The 21508-nt window shown below is 39.1% G+C and overlaps 1 protein-coding gene across 1 annotated transcript in view; it reads left to right on the top strand.

The window, feature by feature from the left end:
• The window catches only part of LOC134675051 (uncharacterized), a 35284-nt gene extending 25772 nt beyond the window's left edge, over positions 1–9512 (top strand). Inside the window, exons 6-8 of the mRNA XM_063533196.1 lie at positions 7313–7453; positions 8728–8864; positions 9198–9512. Of these exons, the coding sequence (XP_063389266.1) occupies positions 7313–7453; positions 8728–8864; positions 9198–9343 (424 nt within the window). The 3' untranslated portion in view covers positions 9344–9512. The remainder of the gene's footprint in view (positions 1–7312; positions 7454–8727; positions 8865–9197) is intronic.
• Positions 9513–21508: the final 11996 nt, after the last annotated feature.

The following is a 21508-nucleotide window of genomic DNA, read 5'->3' as shown; positions in this document are numbered from 1 at the left end:
CCCCTTTCTCACCACTTGGGGGATGATTTTCAAAAATGCTTGAATTAGTTTTCATGTTTTTAATTTATTACCTTTTTTTCCAAAAAGTTAAAGTTCCTAGCTTAAAATTAAATTTACACCCCATGACGAATTTTCATCCCCTTTTTAGCCCCCTTAGGGATTAAATTTCCAAAAACGTTGCAATTACTTTTTTTTGTAATCGGCTATTATATAACTTGTAACTTATCTGCTAAAATCAATAGGTAATGTTAAATACATTCGAAATGTTAGTAGTAAAATCTTAAATGTTAGTAGTCAAATTTAAACGAGCACCAAAGTACTGAATTTGTCATAAATTATGTAACATTCTCCGACCGTCCTTAGTCTGGGACCGGTCTGAAAACCAGCGCCGGGCATCTAGGCCTGGCACACGCTGAGACTGGAACCCTTTGCCTAATACAAAAATCTTCTCACCTTTTGCTCTGTATAATTTGATAATTTAACGGTTGTATTTTATTATGTAAGTAATTCTAACTCTATGTTATTTTCATTTTCATGTATGTGGCAATAAACCATTCTTATTCTTATTCTTATTCTTATGTATTTCTAAGAAGTTTCAAAGCATTTGTAATGGAATCTAACTTTGAACCCCATTTTAACCCTGTTAGGGGATGAATTTTACAAATCGCTGAAATCACTTTTATTGTCTTCTAATAATATACCCAAATACAAACATTCAAATCCCGCGCTCGAAAAAATGCATGATATCCATACAAACTTTCAACCCCGTTTTCACCACCATAGGGATGAATTTTCAAAAACGCTGAAATCAGTTTTCTTGTATTTTAATATAATACCTTTTTACAAAGTTTCAAGTTCCTAGCTTCAAATAAAATTTGCACCTGAAGACGAAATTTCATCCCCTTTTTAACCCCCTTAGGGGTTGAATTTCCAAGAACGTTGCAATTACTTTTTTTTTGTAATCGGCTATTATGCCTTTCTAAGAATTTTCAAAGCATTTGTAATGGATTTAAACTTTGAAACCCATTTTAACCCTGTTAGGGGATGAATTTTACAAAACGCTCAAAATTACTATTAATGTCTTCTACTAGTATCCCCAAATACAAAGATTCAAGTCCCGCGCTCGAAAAAATGTTTGATATCCATACAAACTTTCAACCCCTTTTTCACCACCTTAGGGGATGAATTTTCAAAAACGCTGAAATGAGTTTTCTTGTATTTTAATTTAAAACGTTTTTACAAAGTTTCAAGTTCCTTGCTTAAAATAAAATTTGCACCCGCAGACGAACTTCCATCCCCTTTTTAACCCCCTTAGGGGTTGAAATTCCAAAAACGTTGCAATCACTTTTTTTTGTAATCGGCTATTATGCCTTTCTAAGAAGTTTCAAAACCATTTGTAATGGATTCAAACTTTCAACCCCTTTTTAACCCTGTTAGGGGATGAATTTTACAAAACGCTGATATTACTTTTAATGTCTTCTAATAGTATCCCCAAATACAAAGATTCAAGTCCCACACTCGAAAAAATGTTTGATATCCATACAAACTTTCAACCCCGTTTTTCACCACTTTAGGGGTTGAATTTTCAAAAACGCTGAAATTAGTTTTCTTGTATTTTAATAATATATCTTTTAACGAAGTTTCAAATTCGTAGCTCAAAAGAAAACATTAACCCCATACAAACTTTCATCCCCTTTTAACCCTGTTAGGGGATGAATTTTACAAAACGCTGAAATTACTATTAATGTCTTCTACTAGTATCCCCAAATACAAAGATTCAAGTCCCGCGCTCGAAAAAATGTTTGATATCCATACAAACTTTCAACCCCTTTTTCACCACCTTAGGGGATGAATTTTCAAAAACGCTGAAATGAGTTTTCTTGTATTTTAATTTAAAACGTTTTTACAAAGTTTCAAGTTCCTTGCTTAAAATAAAATTTGCACCCGCAGACGAACTTCCATCCCCTTTTTAACCCCCTTAGGGGTTGAAATTCCAAAAACGTAGCAATTACTTTTTTTGTAATCGGCTATTATGCCTTTCTAAGAAGTTTCAAAACCATTTGTAATGGATTCAAAATTTCAACCCCTTTTTAACCCTGTTAGGGGATGAATTTTACAAAACGCTGATATTACTTTTAATGTCTTCTAATAGTATCCCCAAATACAAAGATTCAAGTCCCACACTCGAAAAAATGTTTGATATCCATACAAACTTTCAACCCCGTTTTTCACCACTTTAGGGGTTGAATTTTCAAAAACGCTGAAATTAGTTTTCTTGTATTTTAATAATATATCTTTTAACGAAGTTTCAAATTCGTAGCTCAAAAGAAAACTTTAACCCCATACAAACTTTCATCCCCTTTTTAACCCTGTTAGGGGATGAATTTTACAAAACGCTGATATTACTTTTATTGTCTTCTAATAATATCCCCAAACACAAAGATCCAAGTCCCGCGTTCGAAAAAATGTTTGATATCCATACAAACTTTCAACCCCTTTTTCACCACCTTAGGGGATGAATTTTCAAAAACGCTGGAATGAGTTTTCTTGTATTTTAATTTAAAACGTTTTTACAAAGTTTCAAGTTCCTTGCTTAAAATAAAATTTGCACCCGCAGACGAACTTCTATCCCCTTTTTAACCCCCTTAGGGGTTGAATTTCCAAAAACGTTGCAATCACTTTTTTTGTAATCGGCTATTATGCCTTTCTACGAAGTTTTAAAGCATTTGTAATGGATTAAAATTTTCAATCCCTTTTTAACCCTGTTAGGGGATGAATTTTACAAAACGCTGAAATTACTTTTCCTGTCTTCTAATAATAGTAGTAGTAGTAGTAGTAATCACTTTATTGTACACAACACAGGTTTACATAATATTTACAGAAATAAAGGTACAAAGGCGAGCTTATCCCTGCAAGGGATCTCTTCCAGCTAACCTTCGAATAATAATATCCCTAAATACAAAGATTCAACTCCACCACTGGCAAAAAATTTTGATATCCATACAAACTATCAACCCCTTTTTCACCACCTTAGGGGATGAATTTTCAAAAACGCTGAAATTAGTTTTCTTGTATTTTAATAATATATCCTTTTACGAAGTTTCAAATTCCTAGCTTAAAAGAAAACTTTAACCCCATACAAACTTTCATCCCCTTTTTAACCCCCTTAGGGGTTGAATTTCTCAAAATCGCTTCTTATCTCTTGTGCACTTTATAAATGCTATCTGGTGTGCTAATTTCAACTTTCTGGCTTTTGTAGTTTCGGCTCTGCGTTGATGAATCAGTCACTCAGTCAGTCAGTCAGTCAGTCAGGACACTTGCATTTATATATCTGTAGGAGTTAGTCAGGAGGAGTTAGTCATCAGTAGGAGTTAGCGTTTTAAACCCAACGAAAGTTAATAATAAGCGCGGCGCATACCTGGGTAGTTATGAATATAACAGTGGTCCCATGGGTTTACTTCACGATATGTCTGAGCCTTGTTTTTACACGGACATGCACAAATCATCTCACGGCACTAACAACACTTTCAGAGACGGTGAAAATCCGCAAACACCACTGATCACAAATAACACGCACGTAGCATCAACAACCATAAATAAATCACAATCAGCTGTGAATATGAGAAATGCGCCGGTAGACTGCAACAATCTGCATAGTGACACGGTGATGAGTCATTCGTCACCGGTCGAGCGGCGCCCGGCCGGCTCGCCGCCACCGGCCGCTGCACCTGCGCCGGCGATAGAAAACGCGCCCGCTACTACGAGTATGCACAATAATAATGCAACACAAAAAACATTTGCTGAAATAGCAGGCGTAGGAGAATGGAAGCGCCCTCAAAAGTCACAAAAAGAGCATTCTTCGAATAGTAGGGTGAAAAACCGTTTTGTGGGCAACAGAGGTAATGCTCTCAGTGTTCACGAACGTTTTAAAGCGGCAGACAGAACAATACCTATCTATATTTATGATGTAGCCGAGTCGGCGACTGTTTATGATATAATTGATTATATTAAGACCAAAGCGGGACTAGTCGTTAATGCGGTGCAGATAAATATGAAGCGGTATAAAAATTACTCCGCTTTTAAAGTCTTTGTGCCTAAATATAAGCTGGATATTTTTATGAAAGATGATTTTTGGCCAGATGGAGTGGCTTACAGGCGATTTTATGATTTTAGTGATAAACCAGGCTTAACAGATCCTGTGAAGAAACCGGTCGAGAAAACATAAATAAATAAAATTATGAGTCATACTGCAAAAATATTATCCTTTAACTGTAAAAATATAATGAGGTCTGTTGACTGTGTAAGGAAATTGTGTCGAGTGGCTGAAATCGTGGCTCTACAGGAAACCTGGATTTTCGAAGCGGATTTGGGTTTTTTGGGAACAATTGATGACCGCTTTGCCTTCACTGGAACTTCTGCTATCGACACTTCGGCGGGAATAGTTCGAGGGCGTCCACATGGCGGCGTTGCGCTGTTATGGAGAAAGGACATATTTACCACCGTATCAGTGATTCCGTGCAATAGTGTGCGTTTGACCGCGATAAAGGTAAACATGCAAGATCGAGCAGTGATAATATTTTCTATCTATATGCCAACTGACTGTAGTGAAAACTTAGTTGAATTCACAAACTGTCTTGGGGAAATTGGTGCTGTCATTGAGAGCCAAGATATTGAAACTGTATTTTTACTAGGCGATTTCAATGCACATCCTGGTACACCTTTTGCAACTGAACTTAAGCAGTTTTGTATCGAGCAATCGTGGTCGTGTGTCGATTTAGACTTGCTGCCTGCGGACTCATATACTTTTGTAAGCGACGCGCACGGCTCCCGGCGCTGGCTTGACCACTGCGTTGTTACTGCTGCGGCTCGACAAACGGTGGTTAACATGTCAGTGCTGTATGACACGTATTGGTCGGATCATCACCCCATATTAGTTGAATGTAATATGCAGCTAATTAAGCCAAAACTGATAACATCTTTGCAAACTAATAATCGAACAGTCATTTGGGGTGACCGTGATCATGCACAAATAGACTTATATGAAAATCTGTGTAACACAAAGCTAAAAAATGTTGACTTTCAGGCTGAATTTTGCAACTGTAGCAATGGAATTTGTGGTAACAAATATCATATGGAGCTGTTAAAGAAAATGTACTCCGATATTATCTGTACTCTGACTGATGCTGCAAAAAGATCTAGTAGTATTAAAAAGTCCATTAGAAAGCGACAGGTAACGGGTTGGAACCGTCATGTCCGTGAGGCTCACGGTAAGGCTAGACTGTTTTTTCAGAATTGGGTTCTGCACGGAAAACCGTCATCAGGGCATATTTATGAACAGATGCGCGATTCCCGAAAGGTTTTCAAGGCAAAACTGAAGTGGTGTCAAAACAATGAACAGCAAATAAAATGTGACATGATTGCTGAGCACCACTCAAATAAAAACTTCGGACAGTTTTGGAAGGTTGTGAATAAACATAACCACAAGTTTGGCCTTCCTGTGAGCGTCGCCGGAGCTCATGACCCTAAAGATATTGCTAACCTTTTTCAGCGACATTTCAGAGTACAATCGCCGTTAGGGCCTCCCACGCGGGTGTTCAATGCTGATGCCGGTGTACCGGGGGAAACCCTTATCATCACGGCTAGTCAAATAACGGATGTTATTAAAAATATGGTTAGAGGTAAGTCACCGGGACACGACGGCCTCAGCATTGAACATCTGCAGCATGCTGGAGCGCATTTGCCAAGGGTTCTTGCATTATTTTATACCCTATGTCTGAAACACTCATACCTACCCGATGACCTCATGCGCACCACTGTTGTTCCAGTTATTAAAAATAAAACGGGTGATGCTACTGAGGTTTCAAATTACAGGCCAATATCGTTAGCAACTATTGTAGCCAAGGTATTGGACAGTGTGTTGGATGGTCACTTGGAGCAGCACTTCCGTCTTAATGATGCACAGTTTGGTTTTAGGCCGGGGCTGTCCACGGAAAGTGCTATCCTATGCCTCAAACAGACTGTCCAATATTATACTAAAGGCAGAACACCGGTGTTTGCATGTTTCCTAGATTTGTCGAAAGCTTTCGACCTTGTATCTTACGACGTACTCTGGGACAAGATAAGTAATGAGACGACCTTACCTTGTGAAATTACATCTCTTATGAGTTATTGGTATAACCATCAAAAGAATAGTGTCAGGTGGGCAGGGTCTCTGTCGGAAGAGTATGGGTTGGAGTGCGGGGTGAGGCAGGGCGGGTTAACCTCACCTCGGCTCTTTAACCTGTATATGAACGGGTTAATCGAGGAGCTCAGCAGTACCAAAGTCGGATGTCATATTGACGGTGTTTGTGTCAATAACATTAGTTATGCTGATGACATGGTACTGCTGAGTCCTTCGATTGGGGCCCTCAAGCGCCTTCTGGCAATATGTGAAAGTTATGCGGTGGCCCATGGGCTCAAATATAATGCTAACAAAAGTGAAATCATGGTTTTTAAGGCAGGCACCAAAACCTACACGCTGCCAGCAATTTCCTTGACAGGTGTGCCTTTAAAGCAAGCTAGCCAATTTAAATATTTGGGTCACTGGGTCACCGAAGACTTAAAAGACAACTTGGACGTTGAACGGGAGCGAAGGTCGTTGGCCGTTCGATGCAATATGTTGGCCCGCAGGTTTGCGCGATGCACAGAAAAAGTTAAGATCACTCTCTTTAAAGCCTTCTGTGTATCTTTCTACTCATGCAGCCTGTGGGTCAATTATACGCAAAGAGCGTACAGCGACCTTCGCGTCCAATATAATAACGCGTTCCGGGTGCTGATGGGGCTGCCGCGACACTGTAGCGCCTCTGGCATGTTTGCCGAAGCAAGGACAGACAGCTTTGCGGCCGTCATGAGGAAAAGGTGTGCCTCGCTTATGGCCCGTCTGCGCGGCAGTCCCAATCGCATTCTGAGCGTGTTTGCTAACCGCTGGGACAACCCTATGTTAGCCCGGTGGACGTCCATGCATGTTGTCAAACACTGCTGACGGTATATACAACTTTTATTTTATTTTTTTTTTTTTTATTTTTTTTTTTTTTTTTTTTTTTATTTATTGTTTTAAATTTTGTGTTAGTTAAGTATAAATTAATAATTAGTTTTTAAGAATTCACTAACAAAATTGTATGGGCAAAATTGTCTGAAATAAATGTTTATTATTATTATTATTATTATATATAGATTTAACAATAAAGGCGCGTCAAGATCATTTTGAACATCTCAATCATCAACAATCATTCAACTTTACACACATTTATAATATTTAAAAATATTGTTGCAGAGAAAGCAACAAGCCTGTGGAAGAGAGACGCATAGTTTTCGTCGGCAAGCTGGAAAAGGACAGCACTAAGGCGACGTTGCGAGCTCAGTTCTCCAAGTTCGGCCATATTATGGAAGTGCGGCTACATAATAAGGAGGACGGGTAAGTGTTATTTTAAGTGGTAACTTCTAAACACACTGGTTTAATGAAAAACCGGGCAAGTGCGAGTCAGACTCGCGCACGAAGGGTTCCGTACCATAATGCAAAAAAAAAAAACAAAAAAAAAACGGTCACCCATCCAAGTACTGACCACTCCCGACGTTGCTTAACTTTGGTCAAAAATCACGTTTGTTGTATGGGAGCCCCATTTAAATCTTTATTTTATTCTGTTTTTAGTATTTGTTGTTATAGCGGCAACAGAAATACATCATCTGTGAAAATTTCAACTGTCTAGCTATCACGGTTCGTGAGATACAGCCTGGTGACAGACGGACGGACGGACGGACGGACGGACGGACGGACGGACGGACGGACGGACGGACGGATGGACGGATGGACGGACGGACGGACGGACAGCGAAGTCTTAGTAATAGGGTCCCGTTTTACCCTTTGGGTACGGAATCCTAAAAATTGGTTACTGTAGGATTTCGATATAAAGTGAACTTTTCGTTGCTCTTGAGGTATATACTGCCCTGCTAAGCCGAAAAGCGCTATCTCAAAAACAAATGATTTTGAAAATGGAATTCTCAGTTATAGAAACTAAAGTATACATTAGCAATGGATTTTCTTTTGAGATAGCTCCACTCGGCTTAGCAGGGCAGTATAGTCTGTGCGGAAAGAGATGAGTTGTGGAATGTATGGGGCCCAATTCATTTCACAATCTTTCTCTTTCCGAACAGACTCTATGAAATGTTAAATGTTCGTCCCAGTATTCCTTATCCAGGATTTTTTATGGCTTCATTCTATGAAACTATGTACACTACTGTCAGACTTTTTTTCCCTGTCATCCTGCGTCGGCAGAAAAGTTACATCTGCCTTCAAACGTCGCTAGATGTCGTTACGCGATTTCATACTTTTTGAAAACAGTTCTTGAAGATAACGGTTATTTGGTCATAAATGCGGCATTCATGGAGTTGAGCGAAGTTAAGGACTCTTAACTCACTAACTACCATACATCGGGGTTTTTAGTGCGGGAATGATTTCGTGTATTTATAATATAATGTGCATTTATTGTAAAATAATTACAAAACTATGAATTAAAAATAGGTAAGAATATGTGCTTAGAAATGTTAATATATTTTTTTACAGTTTTTACCAATTTTTTGGCTATTAGTGTAAAACATTCCCGCACCAAACACGCCTGATGTATGCTAACTACATAGCTTGTAATTATGACGTTGTAACAACTTCTTCTAATACATTGTCGTGTCGTACAGGACCCGTTACGGCTTCGTGACGTACTCGCGCGGTCGCGACGCGTGGAGCGCGGTGGAGGCCGCCAACCAGTTCCCCCAGTACGACGTCGGCTTCGGAGGCCGACGGGCGTTCTGCAGGCAGTCCTACGCCGACCTAGGTCAGTACACCCACAGATAAGATAAGATTTAAGTACAAACCTTTTTCGCATATTCAAATTCAAAATCTCTCGCACTTCGCGTTCAAAAAATATTTGAATTTGTAATCGGAAATCTACCACTGGACAACCAGTACAAACAAACTTCTCTGTGTGTATAAATTAGAATTCTCTTAGGGCCACTTGCACCAGCTCACTAACCCGGGGTTAAGCGGTTAAACCGTTAACCCAGTGTCAAATTATACTGGTAACCATGGTAACTCGAGGTTTAACCGGTTAATCCCGGGTTAGTGGAATGATGCAAGTGGCGCTTAACCCACTAACTTGAACCCACAGACGGGCTCGAAGCGGATTACGTCGAGAGCGCGTTCCACGGCGCCCCGACCGTGCACTCGCGCCGCGACGACATGTCCTTCGAGCAGATGTTGCTGGACGTCAAACAGAAGCTCATCCAGCGCAAGAAGGACGACGACAAGCCTTGACACTGCCACGGGTAGCCAGGGGACGGGTAACACTCAATATTAGCCATTTTAGGTCGCGAGATATATCAATATGTGCGATATATAGTCTACTTATCACAAGCGCTTGTGACATGACATGTCTTTCGGACGACATGTTTGTCTACTGGATGTTGGGCGACGATAAGCCTTGACACTGTCACGGGTAGCCAGGGGACCGGTAACACTCAGTATTAGCCATTTCACGTGAATATGACAAAGCTATAGGTCTACTTAGGTGGTTATCGCGACGTCCTTCGAGCTGATGTTGTTGGACGTCAAACAGAAGCTCATCCAGCGCAAGAAGGACGACAAGCCTTGACACTGCCACGGGTAGCCAGGGGACGGGTAACACTCAATGTAAACCATTTAAGTCGCGCGATATTAAGTCTAGCGGGGTAGCCAGGGGACTGGTAACACTCAATATTAGCCATTTCACATCTTGACACTGCCACGGGTAGCTAGGGGACGGGTAACACTCAATATAAACCATTTAAGTCGCGCGGTATAAAGTCTAGCGGGGTAGCCAGGGGACTGGTAACACTCAATATTAGCCATTTCACATCTTGACACTGCCACGGGTAGCTAGGGGACGGGTAACACTCAATATAAACCATTTAAGTCGCGCGATATAAAGTCTAATTATCACAAGCGCTTGTGACATGACATGTCTTTCGGACGACATGTCTGTCTACTGGATGTTGGGCGACGATTAGCCTCGACACTGCCACGGGGTAGCCAGGGGACGGGTAACACTCAATATTAGCCGGGTCTCTATTGTTCCCATAAAGTTTTAAGTCATAACATAATGTATTGTTTGTCCGCATTGTCGTTAGTCATAATTTGTTTTTTTTTTCAGAAACGCGTAACTTTTCAGGATTGCCATAAAAGTAACCTAACATATCTATAGGATACCCTTACGAACCGTTAACTTTTCAGGATGTTCGTAAGGGTATCCTATAGATATGTTAGGTTAGTTTTATGACAATCCTGAAAAGTTAACGGTTTCAGAATTAGGACTAAAGTTGTATCCAGACGAGACAATTTTTCGCCAATCTGATGAAATTCTCCGATCGAACAGGGCGTGCGGACGCAAATACCAATTTGATTCCCCGATCACATCAGCAGGTGCGGACACAAAAATGCCAATTTTCATAGTAGAATGCAAATTGGTGATTTAATTTGTGTACGTGTGGTCGCTAGATGAGATTGACCAATTATTTTCCTGAACAAATCGACTGATTTCGTCAGTCGCGTCTGGATACCCCTTAATGATAATATGATAAACAATACATTATGGCTTAAAACTTTATGTCAAACAACAGAACCCATTTCACATCAATAGTGTCAAAGCTATAGGTCTACTTAGGTAGTTGTATCGCGACATGCCCTTCAAACAGATGGTACCTACTGGATGGTTAATAGAAGCTAAGTCAGCGCAAGCGCAAGTCTATTTACTGTAGTGTTGGTAGTAACTTGAGTATTTTGAGTCTAAATTTGAAAAAATCTACTCGTTTTTACGAGACTCGGCGCTTAAAAAACTTTCGAGTCTTTTTTAAGCACACTCAAAAGGACTCAAACCTCCGAATAAAGTAATTACTTGTCTCTGGCTTCTCTATAAGTGTCAGTTGTTACCTGGCTAAAAACCCTGGCTAATAAAAAAAAAGTGTGTGTGCAATGGCGTCCGCTGTCAAACTGACATTGACAGCCCGGTTTTGTGTTCCAATCGTGCAATTGAAAAAGACATTTAAGCGTATCGTGTTAGAGATCATTTTTGCTCACGCCGTACCTACTTATATTTCACAGTAGTTTTCTCTTTAGTTTTAAACGTGTAAATACTAGATTATAGTTTAGTTTTTTTTTTGTATATACGTCTTAATCCTGCTACCTCTTTCAGTTATGTTTTCAGTTTTTTTTTGTTCGCTTATTAAATAAGGACTAAATGCGAATTTATTGTTTAAAAAAAATCCATGAAGGATATCGTTGGAAAATTAAGAAAATATAAAAAATATGCTTACTAATTCGTGTTAATTAAGACCGTAAGGTAGCACGAAATATGTTTTGAAAATATATATTAATGTTATTGTTTCATACAAATTGTATGTAAGATGGTGGTACGATTAATATTGTCGTATGAGGCTCTGTTCTCCACTTAAAAAATATTAAAAAAGGTATGTTAGTTTATCATGAACAATATATCAAAAACAGAAAAATCTGCTTTGATATAAGATCAATAGAAGAACCCATTAGGTTGTGTAAACTTATATACTTAGTATATTATTTGCTGGTCATATGTATATAGTTTTGACGATTTTATCTCTAAATTTAGATAATCTTAATTATTGATTGGTAAAAATCTGTCAATGATCAGAATCGAACCTTAGACCTATAGTTAAGGATTTTACAAGAAAAAATACTACCCTAGGCTGTAATTTTTTTTTATTAGTTGAAACGAGTTACTCACGTATTATTAGGTCGAATAAACGCTCGACATTTCGATCCGTTTCTGAGGATCTTCGTCTGGAGCACCGTCTTTACTGATCGAGCGCGCGAGTAACTCGTTTGAAATGATTATAATACTATCGAGCCTCAAGGGAGATTTAAAGTGTAAAAAACTAGTTTATTGACAGATTTTTACAATTCAAAAATACAGTCATTATATTAAGTTACCTTGTCATACCAATTTCATTTTAGGTATTCACATATGTGACGTCCCACGGGTAAAGGTACCTTATGGCGGTTGGCGCTTACGCTATTATTAACGCCGCTCCAATATTATTGCGGCGCTATGCGACGTAAGCGCCAGCCGCCATAAGGTACCTTTTGCCGTGGAACGTCACATATAATTCTTACCCGGCTGCGTCGGCAAAAGAGGGTATTGTTAGTAGCATTAACGTTAGTAACGTTTTTCTTTATAAAACAAAGGTTTATTTACGATAAAAATGTTTTTATACATCTAAAAACATGAATGGCGTATGTAGCATAAGACATAAAGGATAAAATATGTGACGTTTTCAACGAAAAGGTACCATATTGTCGGTTGTCCATAAGGTTTCAAATTGAAGCTATGTATATGGAAATAGCGCGTTATTGACAACCGACAATAAGTATCCTTTTGGTTGAAACTGGCATATACTTATTTATATTTTGTTATACCTAAGTCTTTAATCTTTTCGCCGCCATCGACTTGATATGAAGTCAGTACATTTCGTGCCCCACACGCCACGACTTGATATGTTATACGCCTATACACCCAGTTGTCTACCTGTTATTATACTTATTATTGACATGGTGTTGATGACACTATTACTTCATTGACGTGGCGGCGAAAAGGTTAATGATAATACGAAACATTTGCTCAGGTTCAGGACCCAGTTCTACATATTTGATGTCGATCGTTTTTTGATGTTAATGTGATGTAAATCTACTGAAAAACACCCGTGGCTAGGGCATGCAGTACCGGTCCCGGTACCAAGAATTTTATTTCCCGGTTCTGGGCATGGCCGGAACCGGGATTCCCGGTTCTTCCCGGTTCTCAAGGAATCTTTTGATTACTTTTAAGAAATTGCTTGTGTTAGCGTACAATCTTTATAAGTGACTTATTTTCATATAAATAATTGCTTAAAAAATAATAAATGAATTATTTTATTAAAAACAAACACTTAATTGGCGTTCCAACCTATTTTACAAAATTAACCGGCACACTTTGCCTCCGCCTGGGCCGAGCCACACGTCGTAGCGTAGTCGATGCACTCAGCACTATGACGGCACGGCCTGCCCGCACGAATGCCTACTTTACTAGGATTATCGTTTGTCGGGTTGTTCGGGTTCCCCGTTTCATAGCATCATTATTAAATGTTATACAATGTCCCGAGCTAAAGTACTAAAACATTACTACTATTGAAATCTGAATATATAGTCATATGATGAGAACCGGGAAGTACCGGTACCGGGTCTTCAGTACCGGTTCTTTTGACACTATTAAATTCCCGGGAATTCCCGGGAATATGAGAACCGGGAATTCCCGGGAGCATGCCCTACCCGTGGCGTCAGTGGCACGGCAAATAGATGCGCCGTTTGGCGTTCAAAAGGTTTTTGCCTCAAACTGTCACATTTATTTGTCCTATACGTCTTAATCTATCTACCTCGTTTTTTTTAGCATTAGAAAAAAGGTAAACAATCTTGATGTGTCTTTTAATTGAAAAACACATTTTAAAAATAAGTTACGGCAAATATGTAATAATTATGAATCGAATACGATCATTTATATTCTTCTGCTTTCATAAGTAATAGTTTTGGGTTTATAAAAAGCGTTTTTCAATTAAAAGACATGTCAAGATCGCTTACCTTCTTGCAAGTTCTTTCTAATGCTAAAAAAACGAACTGTAATTCATACGCCAAAAAACTGTTTCCTTCGCCATAAGCTTCCATTGAGATTGTTAGTGCCAAACTAAAGCGTTCCTAATGTTCCTAAACCTAGGTACAGTTACATTTATATACACTTACTAAATAAATAAATGGGGCTTTATCTATGAAAAGGGACCTTATTGTCGATGGCGCTTACGCAGGGATGCCAACTTAGTGGTTTTACCACTAAATTTAGGGGGAAATAAACCAGCTAGGGGTTTTTTTAGGGGCTAAATAATTTTAGTGGTTTTTTTAGGGTTTTTTTTTTAGAGTAGAAAAGTGCGGCAAATTTGAAAAAATGTAGGCGCGAACATATAGTCTCATAGAAAATTTTAATTTAACGCCTTTTTCTACTGACAAGATTTTCTTGACCATCTATGTATAACGTTCATATGTATGATCATTAAAATGTCGAACCGGTTGAAAATCATAATAATGTTCGAAATTTGGGAAATCTATAATAATTTCTTTTATTTTTTATTTAGTGGGTTTTCCAAAATAATAGTACCGTTTTAGGGGTTTTTAAGTTGAGCTCAGGGGTAAAAAAAAATTGGAGTTGGCAACCCTGCGCTTACGCCGCACAGCGTCGCGCGGCATCGTATTTCTAACGGAGCATCGTTAATAATGGCGTAAGCGCCATCGACAATAAGTTCCCTTTTCATAGATAACGTCACAAATGCTAAATAAATGCACTGAGAATATTGACAGGTTAATTTTAACTAATATTTTAAGGATTGACTAAAATGGAGGATATGGACCGTTTATTTTTCAATGTAAAAGAAATCAGCAAGCAATATATCACAGATGTAGTGCATATTTGTTATCCTTCATATTTTCTCGGAAACGTTCGTATTGGTTATGCTAATTCAGTTAATGTTAGTACTTTTTGAACCGAGTCACTGAAATAGCAAGACACGTTCGTAAGTTTCCGTGAAAATACGATGGAAAATAACTAAGGACTACATCTGTACTTTAACCAGGCGTGGCTCACTCCGCGATTTCGTCGCGTTCGACCCCAATTTTGGGGTTTGCCATAAGCCGCGCGTGGCGCTGTCGCCACCTAGCGGCCATATTAGTTCAGTCATTGTAGATTTTGACCTGTGAATAATCAGTTCTTGGATTTTTTTTTCCCAAGGTAAACCCCCCCTCCCCAGAGTAAAGTAGCACAATATTACTAAGTCCCCAAGTTATGTTTTTTTATTTATATGTCATACATCCACCGTTTTAGTCAATGCCAATAATTTAAACCATCCGCAATTCCTAAACTGTGGAACAAATCTAGACGCACTAAACAATAAGAATGACCTAAGTGTAGTTTTTCAAAGCTTTTTAAGCTTAGTGCTTAGACTAAGGCTGTATTATACATTGAATGTAACAACTATGAGGTAAGTTAAATGACTTTTACTGTAAGTGCACATTTAATATCTAGGTTTATGTTAAAATCCGAACAGAAATTGACATATTGTATTGTATTGTATTGTAGCTCGGGCGATTTTCCGCAACTCGACGTCTTGCGCCTATTTTGCGTGATAGGGGGTGGGCTAGTCTTGCCAGCCCAGCTCCTCGAGGAATCCTATCAAACCTGTGATGTTGAGTAGGACCTCGGGGAGGTCACTCGGGGATCCGAGATGTTTTGCCCTGTATGGGGCCAATCCACTGCATTCCAACACCACGTGAGAGGCTGTTTCTTCTTCCTCCATGCATCCACGGCATAGGGGACTGTCTGTGACACCTGTTATAAAAAGATGTTTGTTAAAAAGTCCATGACCTGTTATGACACTGGTTACCATACTCAGTCGAACCTTTCCTAGTTGAAGGAGCGCCCTTGTGAGCTTACCGTTCATGCTAGGCATGGCCTGCTTGGCCTGTCTGCATCCAGTTTGGTTTAGCCAGTGTTCTGTGTGTAGTTTCCCTGTACGTGCCAGCAGCATTGAGCGTACCTTACTAAACGGTATCGGGAGGATCGGTTCCGGGCCTATCGCCCCCGCACCCGATCCTTGTCTGGCGAGCTCGTCCGCGGCGTCGTTACCTCGGGATCCACTGTGTCCTTTGATCCATTGTAAGGTGATCTTATTGTTCTGACATACCTCCATTAGTCGTTCGTGGCATTCGTGTATAAGTTTGGATGTGACTATATGGCTTTTTAGGGCCATTAAGACTGCTCTGACACAGACAAATTGACATATGTTCATTATTTACTTTGACATATAGGTAATACTTATAAAACATGATATAAATCAAGAAATATTTTAAGGAATTGTCCGACACAGATCGAGCTAGCCCCCAAACTAAGCAAAGCTTAAATTTAATACAACTTATCCCAATGGTGTAATCGAAGTCACGATAGAATTAGACCAAGATAAGTCTGCAATGATTTTGATAGCACACGCAGTGCAAGTGTTATTTTATACGTCATAATTTCATGGAAGTTTGACGTTTAAAATAACACTTGCACTGCGTGTGCTATCAAAATCGTTGCAGACTTTTCTTGATATAACTCTATAATTAAGGGGGAGGCCTATGTTCAGCAGTGGACGTGTTATGGCTGCGATGATGATGATGAACTCTATAATTATATTGGATACGTGCGCTACTGTTGCCCTCGCCTAGCGGCTATGGGACTATTGGGACTGTTATTTGGCAGTTGATAAATGTCATATATAATGAAAACTTAAGTGCACTAAAGTTCACCAAAAATTTTTTCTTTGATATTGATATCCATATTGGAAAATGGGTACTACATTTGTATGGAAAAGTAATCGCGGTCGTCCACTTCTTATTCAAATTCAATGTAGTTTTATTCTGTCATACATTTCTGTTCGGATTTCCCATACAATATTGAAGGCCTAGTCATCGCGGGCGGGGGGTACTGTTGTGATCGTATTTATTTATCTACGTACTTTAACTGTAAGTTAAACCTTCCAGTATGGCTGCACTAAGGCTGGCTTTCCACCGAGGCTGAGATGAGAGACGTGCGGTAATCAACCAATGGCACAGAATAAAGAATAGAAGTCATCAGTAATAGTATCTTACACAACTAGGGCCGCAAAAATATATGACGCGCTCTTATTGCGCTCCAAATAAGAACGTGTCACATATTATTGCGGCCCTAGTTGTGTAAGATACTATTGCTGATGACCGTACTACCGTACAGAAAGGAAACTTCCTACAAAACCGGAGTTTGACATCGGTTCAGGGTCGAATCATACTGTCCCTTTTTCTAATATATGGCACTATCCCTTTGGGCTATTTAGGGTTGTCAAAATTCAAGCTATTATCTTATCTGTGGTCGTGCACGCAAAGGGACGTCAAGTTATGTCAACCCTAATAATTGCTCGGAGCAATGCTGAGCCGAACGGAGCCGAGTTTGACCGAAGGGAGGAGTTTCGCAGCCCTGGCGGAGCAGAGAAGAGATATGGATCCAATGCTATTGGTTGACTGTCGCATGTCACATCATCTGCGCCTCATTGGAAATACAGCATAAGCAATGAATACATGAACATGACAGTTAATTTCTTAGTTTCCAGGATTTTACCCATTATATAGTGTTTTGACTAGCTTACGAAAGTAAGAATTTTGGACCTAGTTTGAAAATAAATTGGGTTCAAATTCTACTGTTAAAAAAAAGTTTTTTTGTGGCACATTTCTGTCGTCTAATATAAAATATCAATATAAACTTTATTAAAATTACTCAAAGCCTGGATATTATCAATAATTCTGGGCGTAAATTGAAAATACTTATGATATTGGCAGCTTATACTAATATTATTTCGTACTAACAAGAATTACACCCTGTTTACAATAAGTTTTATTTCTTACAAAATAAAGACTGTTAGTGCTGCCTAAAGTTGTCATGATGTAGCCCAAAGATGGCGTATTAGCGTTTTTCACGTTTCTATTGGCAACTTAATAAAATATGTTTTTCTTTCTTTTGTGGGAGGGATGAAAAACAAACGAAAAGGTGGCGTTCTAGAGTAAGACCAAGCTAAGTAGGCAGCTATTTTAATAGCCCAGACGCTGCAAGTATTAAGTGAACATCATAATTTCATAGAGATCTGATGTTTAAAATAACACTTGCACCGTCTAGGCTCAAAATCGTTGCCAACTTAGCTTGGTCTGCCTCTATTAATCTTTTACGAATACGGTCAATTTAATTGCATAATATTGGCATGATATTCATCTTTTACCTCATGAGAAGGAAAGTGCAGATGGACAGCTTATAATGAAACATAATTAAAGGCCTGTGCACACCGGTTGCGTGTGCGTGACGTGCGCGTGCGGCGTTGTAGTATACAGATCCTTATGAGAGACGGCACACCGCTTGCGTGACGTGTGCGTGTGCGACTCCAACATGTCGTGCACGTCACGCACACGCAAGGCGGTGTGCACATGCCTTAAAAACGTAACACTACTACATATTTTGTTTGTATGTAGTATTGTGTTCGACGGACATTACCCTTGTTTGCCACAACCAAACAAAGAAAAACGCTATTACGTTAGCAGGATTCAACGAGAGTTTTATTAGTAGCATTTAGTTTCCTTAGTGAAATTTTAGTTTTAGAACAATGTTAACATTATATATTATAAAGTTTTCTCTAATCTAAAAAAAATGACTTATTCGTTATTAAGTTCTTTATGTGCATACATTCTCACTATGTCGTTTGAAATTGTATCTTATTTCCTAGGTGTTTAAGTGTAAAATAACCTGTCGGTATATATTTTTGCCGTTAAAATTCGAATAATGGATGGAACAAAAATGTAACGTCCTATTTATGGAATTGGATAGCGTTTGTAAGATTAAAATGACGTTTCATGGAAACCTACAGGTACCTATTGATTTATACATTTTTTGCAACATTATGTGTACGAGTATCTAAATGCTTGTAATGTTGGGGCATTCGACGAAAATGTCGCTTACAAAATGCAGTTCTTCTAATACTCCTGAAAATACTGAAAAAAAACTATATTTTGTCTGGTGAATTTCATGAGTTTTCTAACAAATTGGCAGTATATTCTTACGCATTTGAATAAGGTGGCTGCCATATGTGACGTCCCACGGGTAAAGGTACCAGGCGGTTGGCGCTTACGCTAGTATTAACGACGCTCCAATATTATTGCGGCGCTATGCGACGTAAGCGCCAGCCGCCATAAGGTACCTTTTGCCGTGGAACGTCACATATATAATAAAAGCTTTTCGTGAGCGACATTCTCATGGAATGCCACTAAGGCCCACTTGCACGTTCCAGTGCTAGCCAACTAACTCGGAATCAACCTTCTATACAGGGTTAAACTGGACTGTTAACCCCGAGTTAATTAGTTGGTTAACCCTGAAACGCAAGTAGCCCTAATAGGAATAAGCGTCATTAATACCTACCCTCATTCCATAGGGGTGTTTATAAGGTGCTCCCAGGAAAACCCGGAAGAATTAATAACTGATTTGATTTCTAAAAGACAGTAATGTATTTCTTATAAGTATCAAACTAAAAAATTAAGTGGGCAGTATTTCAATGGGGTTGGCAACTGTCAAAGGTTTCCATAGTTTCAAAGGGTTCCATAGACAAGGGTTTCAATCTATGAGATTTAGCTTAAAGGGCTGGCATCCAGGGTATTAAAAAAACAAAAGTTGGACACAATTCTAGGGATTGACAGGGCAAGCTATGATGGCGCCATCTGCTAAAAACTTCCACCGGCCAACCCCATTTCACTACAACGAACAAGTTGGCGTGTGACCCAAAATTTTGATATTTAAAAGATCATGTACCTTATTGTAATTTTTTTTACCCATAATCTAGAGCTCTTTTGGTCGTAATAAGAAAACATTTTTTTTTCAAGATTTTTATTTCCATTCCGTTACCTCGTTCATAGGCTTTGTATGACAAACACAGAATGGAACGATCAAAAGATGTATAGAAATTTAGGAACATTTTTTCTCCTATTAGTAGGTAACGGAAGAGATGTATACCTGTAAAACTTTAAAATAAATGACCCGAATGTCAGGGTGCTTAGTCAAGATGCCAATCGTTCGCGCCGTAGCGCAATACTGTCATTTCTCTATCACTTCCGTATGAGTGCGGAAGAGACATTGGCGTTTCGTTCGCTACGGAGAGTAAACGATTGGCATCTTGGCTAGGCACCCTGACAGTGGCGTAGCTAGCCGTGCGCGAATGGGGCCTTTGCCCACGACCTCGCACTTAGGGGGGCCTCGCAAAGCCAACCTTTTTATTTACCTTGGGAAAACACATTGAAAAGGGCCTCGCAGGATGTGGTTTTTACCACGGCTAGATTGGTTCACGTTACGCCAACGCCGGCCACTCCAAGGGACGCAGCCATGCGATAAAATGAGAGGGCTATATCACTTGCTCCCTCTAATGCATAAATGTGTCCCTTGGAGTGGCCGGCGTTGGCCCATCGTGTAGAGGAGCCATCATATTTAAGTTGAATATTGATAGCATACCATTACTATATTATTCCTTCTGGGTTTTCCGGATGAATTGTCAGCACCAGGATTAGGTAGCAGGGCTTTTTATATCGAGTGTAAGCGCCATCTTTGATTCTACAGTACACATTTAAGTCCAATGTAATAGATTAGTACATACTCTACATACATACTATAGTACCAGTGAGAATGTTTTATACATATGTTGTTGAGAATAAAGTATTTTGAACATATTTTTTTGTTTTATTTTGCTTACTAAAAGAAGGGTAAACTGCCCAATGATTGGCACGAAAAGGTAAGGTACCCCATCAACTCAACCTAACCTAGGGCTATCGACAAAGAAAACCAGGCCCACTTGCACCATTCCACTAACCCGGGGTAAACCGGTTAAACCTGGCGTTACCATGGTTACCAGTACAATTTGACACTAGGTTAACGGTTTAACCTCTTAATCCCAGGTTAGTGAAATGGTGCAAGTGGGCCTTAGATATTTTGGGATCCCTATATTATTAAAAAATGATGTGACACATTTCACTCTTGCTTTTTTTTTCTTATACAAAATTGTGACTATTGATTGCCTAGCCTCCTAAGGACCAGCCACAAATGAGAAACCCAAAATTTGCCACTGAAATTTCAACCTATAGTGCAGAGAATAGAGTTGATTTTTATTTGTTAGAAAATTTAATGATACAAAAGAAATTCAACTCTGTTCCAATTGACTATGGTTTAAATTTCATTGAACTGAAGAAGTACTATATGTAGGGCCTCGGGCCTTAGGAGGCTAGATCAGAGGCTTGAACTTCCTACCCTTCTTTGTGTCAGATGAAATGGGTGCCTAGCCAAGATGCCAATTGTTTGCTCGGTGTACTCTTTCACACTCTTCCTTATTAGTGCAACAAACACAGTTGCAATGTTTGCTACAGAGCATAAACGATTGGCATCTTGGCTACGCCCTAAGGTTAAGAGCAGATGAAACTGTTTATTACTGAGAAGTAGGTAGTAATATAAAATACAGTGTAAGCATGGTGTGTACATGCCAGATTGGAATGAAACTAGACATTTATAAAATATAATCTATAATTAAATTGACTTATTATATACACAAAGATAGCTTAAATTTAACGGTGCTTCTCTAATATCATCACTATCATCAGATTCTTACAAATAATTAACATTTTAGTAAAAAAAGTAATTGTACAATATTAATATTTGTCAACACAACATCTCTACCAACTACCAAATGACACAATTATTTCTAGCATAGAGTAATATTATTTCTTTTTCATCAACTTCAGTAGCATTTTGGT

Source organism: Cydia fagiglandana, chromosome 21 (genome assembly GCF_963556715.1).
Source record: "Cydia fagiglandana chromosome 21, ilCydFagi1.1, whole genome shotgun sequence".
In the NCBI taxonomy this organism is placed as follows: Eukaryota; Metazoa; Arthropoda; class Insecta; order Lepidoptera; family Tortricidae; genus Cydia; species Cydia fagiglandana.
Note: the sequence above shows the minus strand (reverse complement) of the source record. Positions and strands in the feature narration are given on the sequence as shown.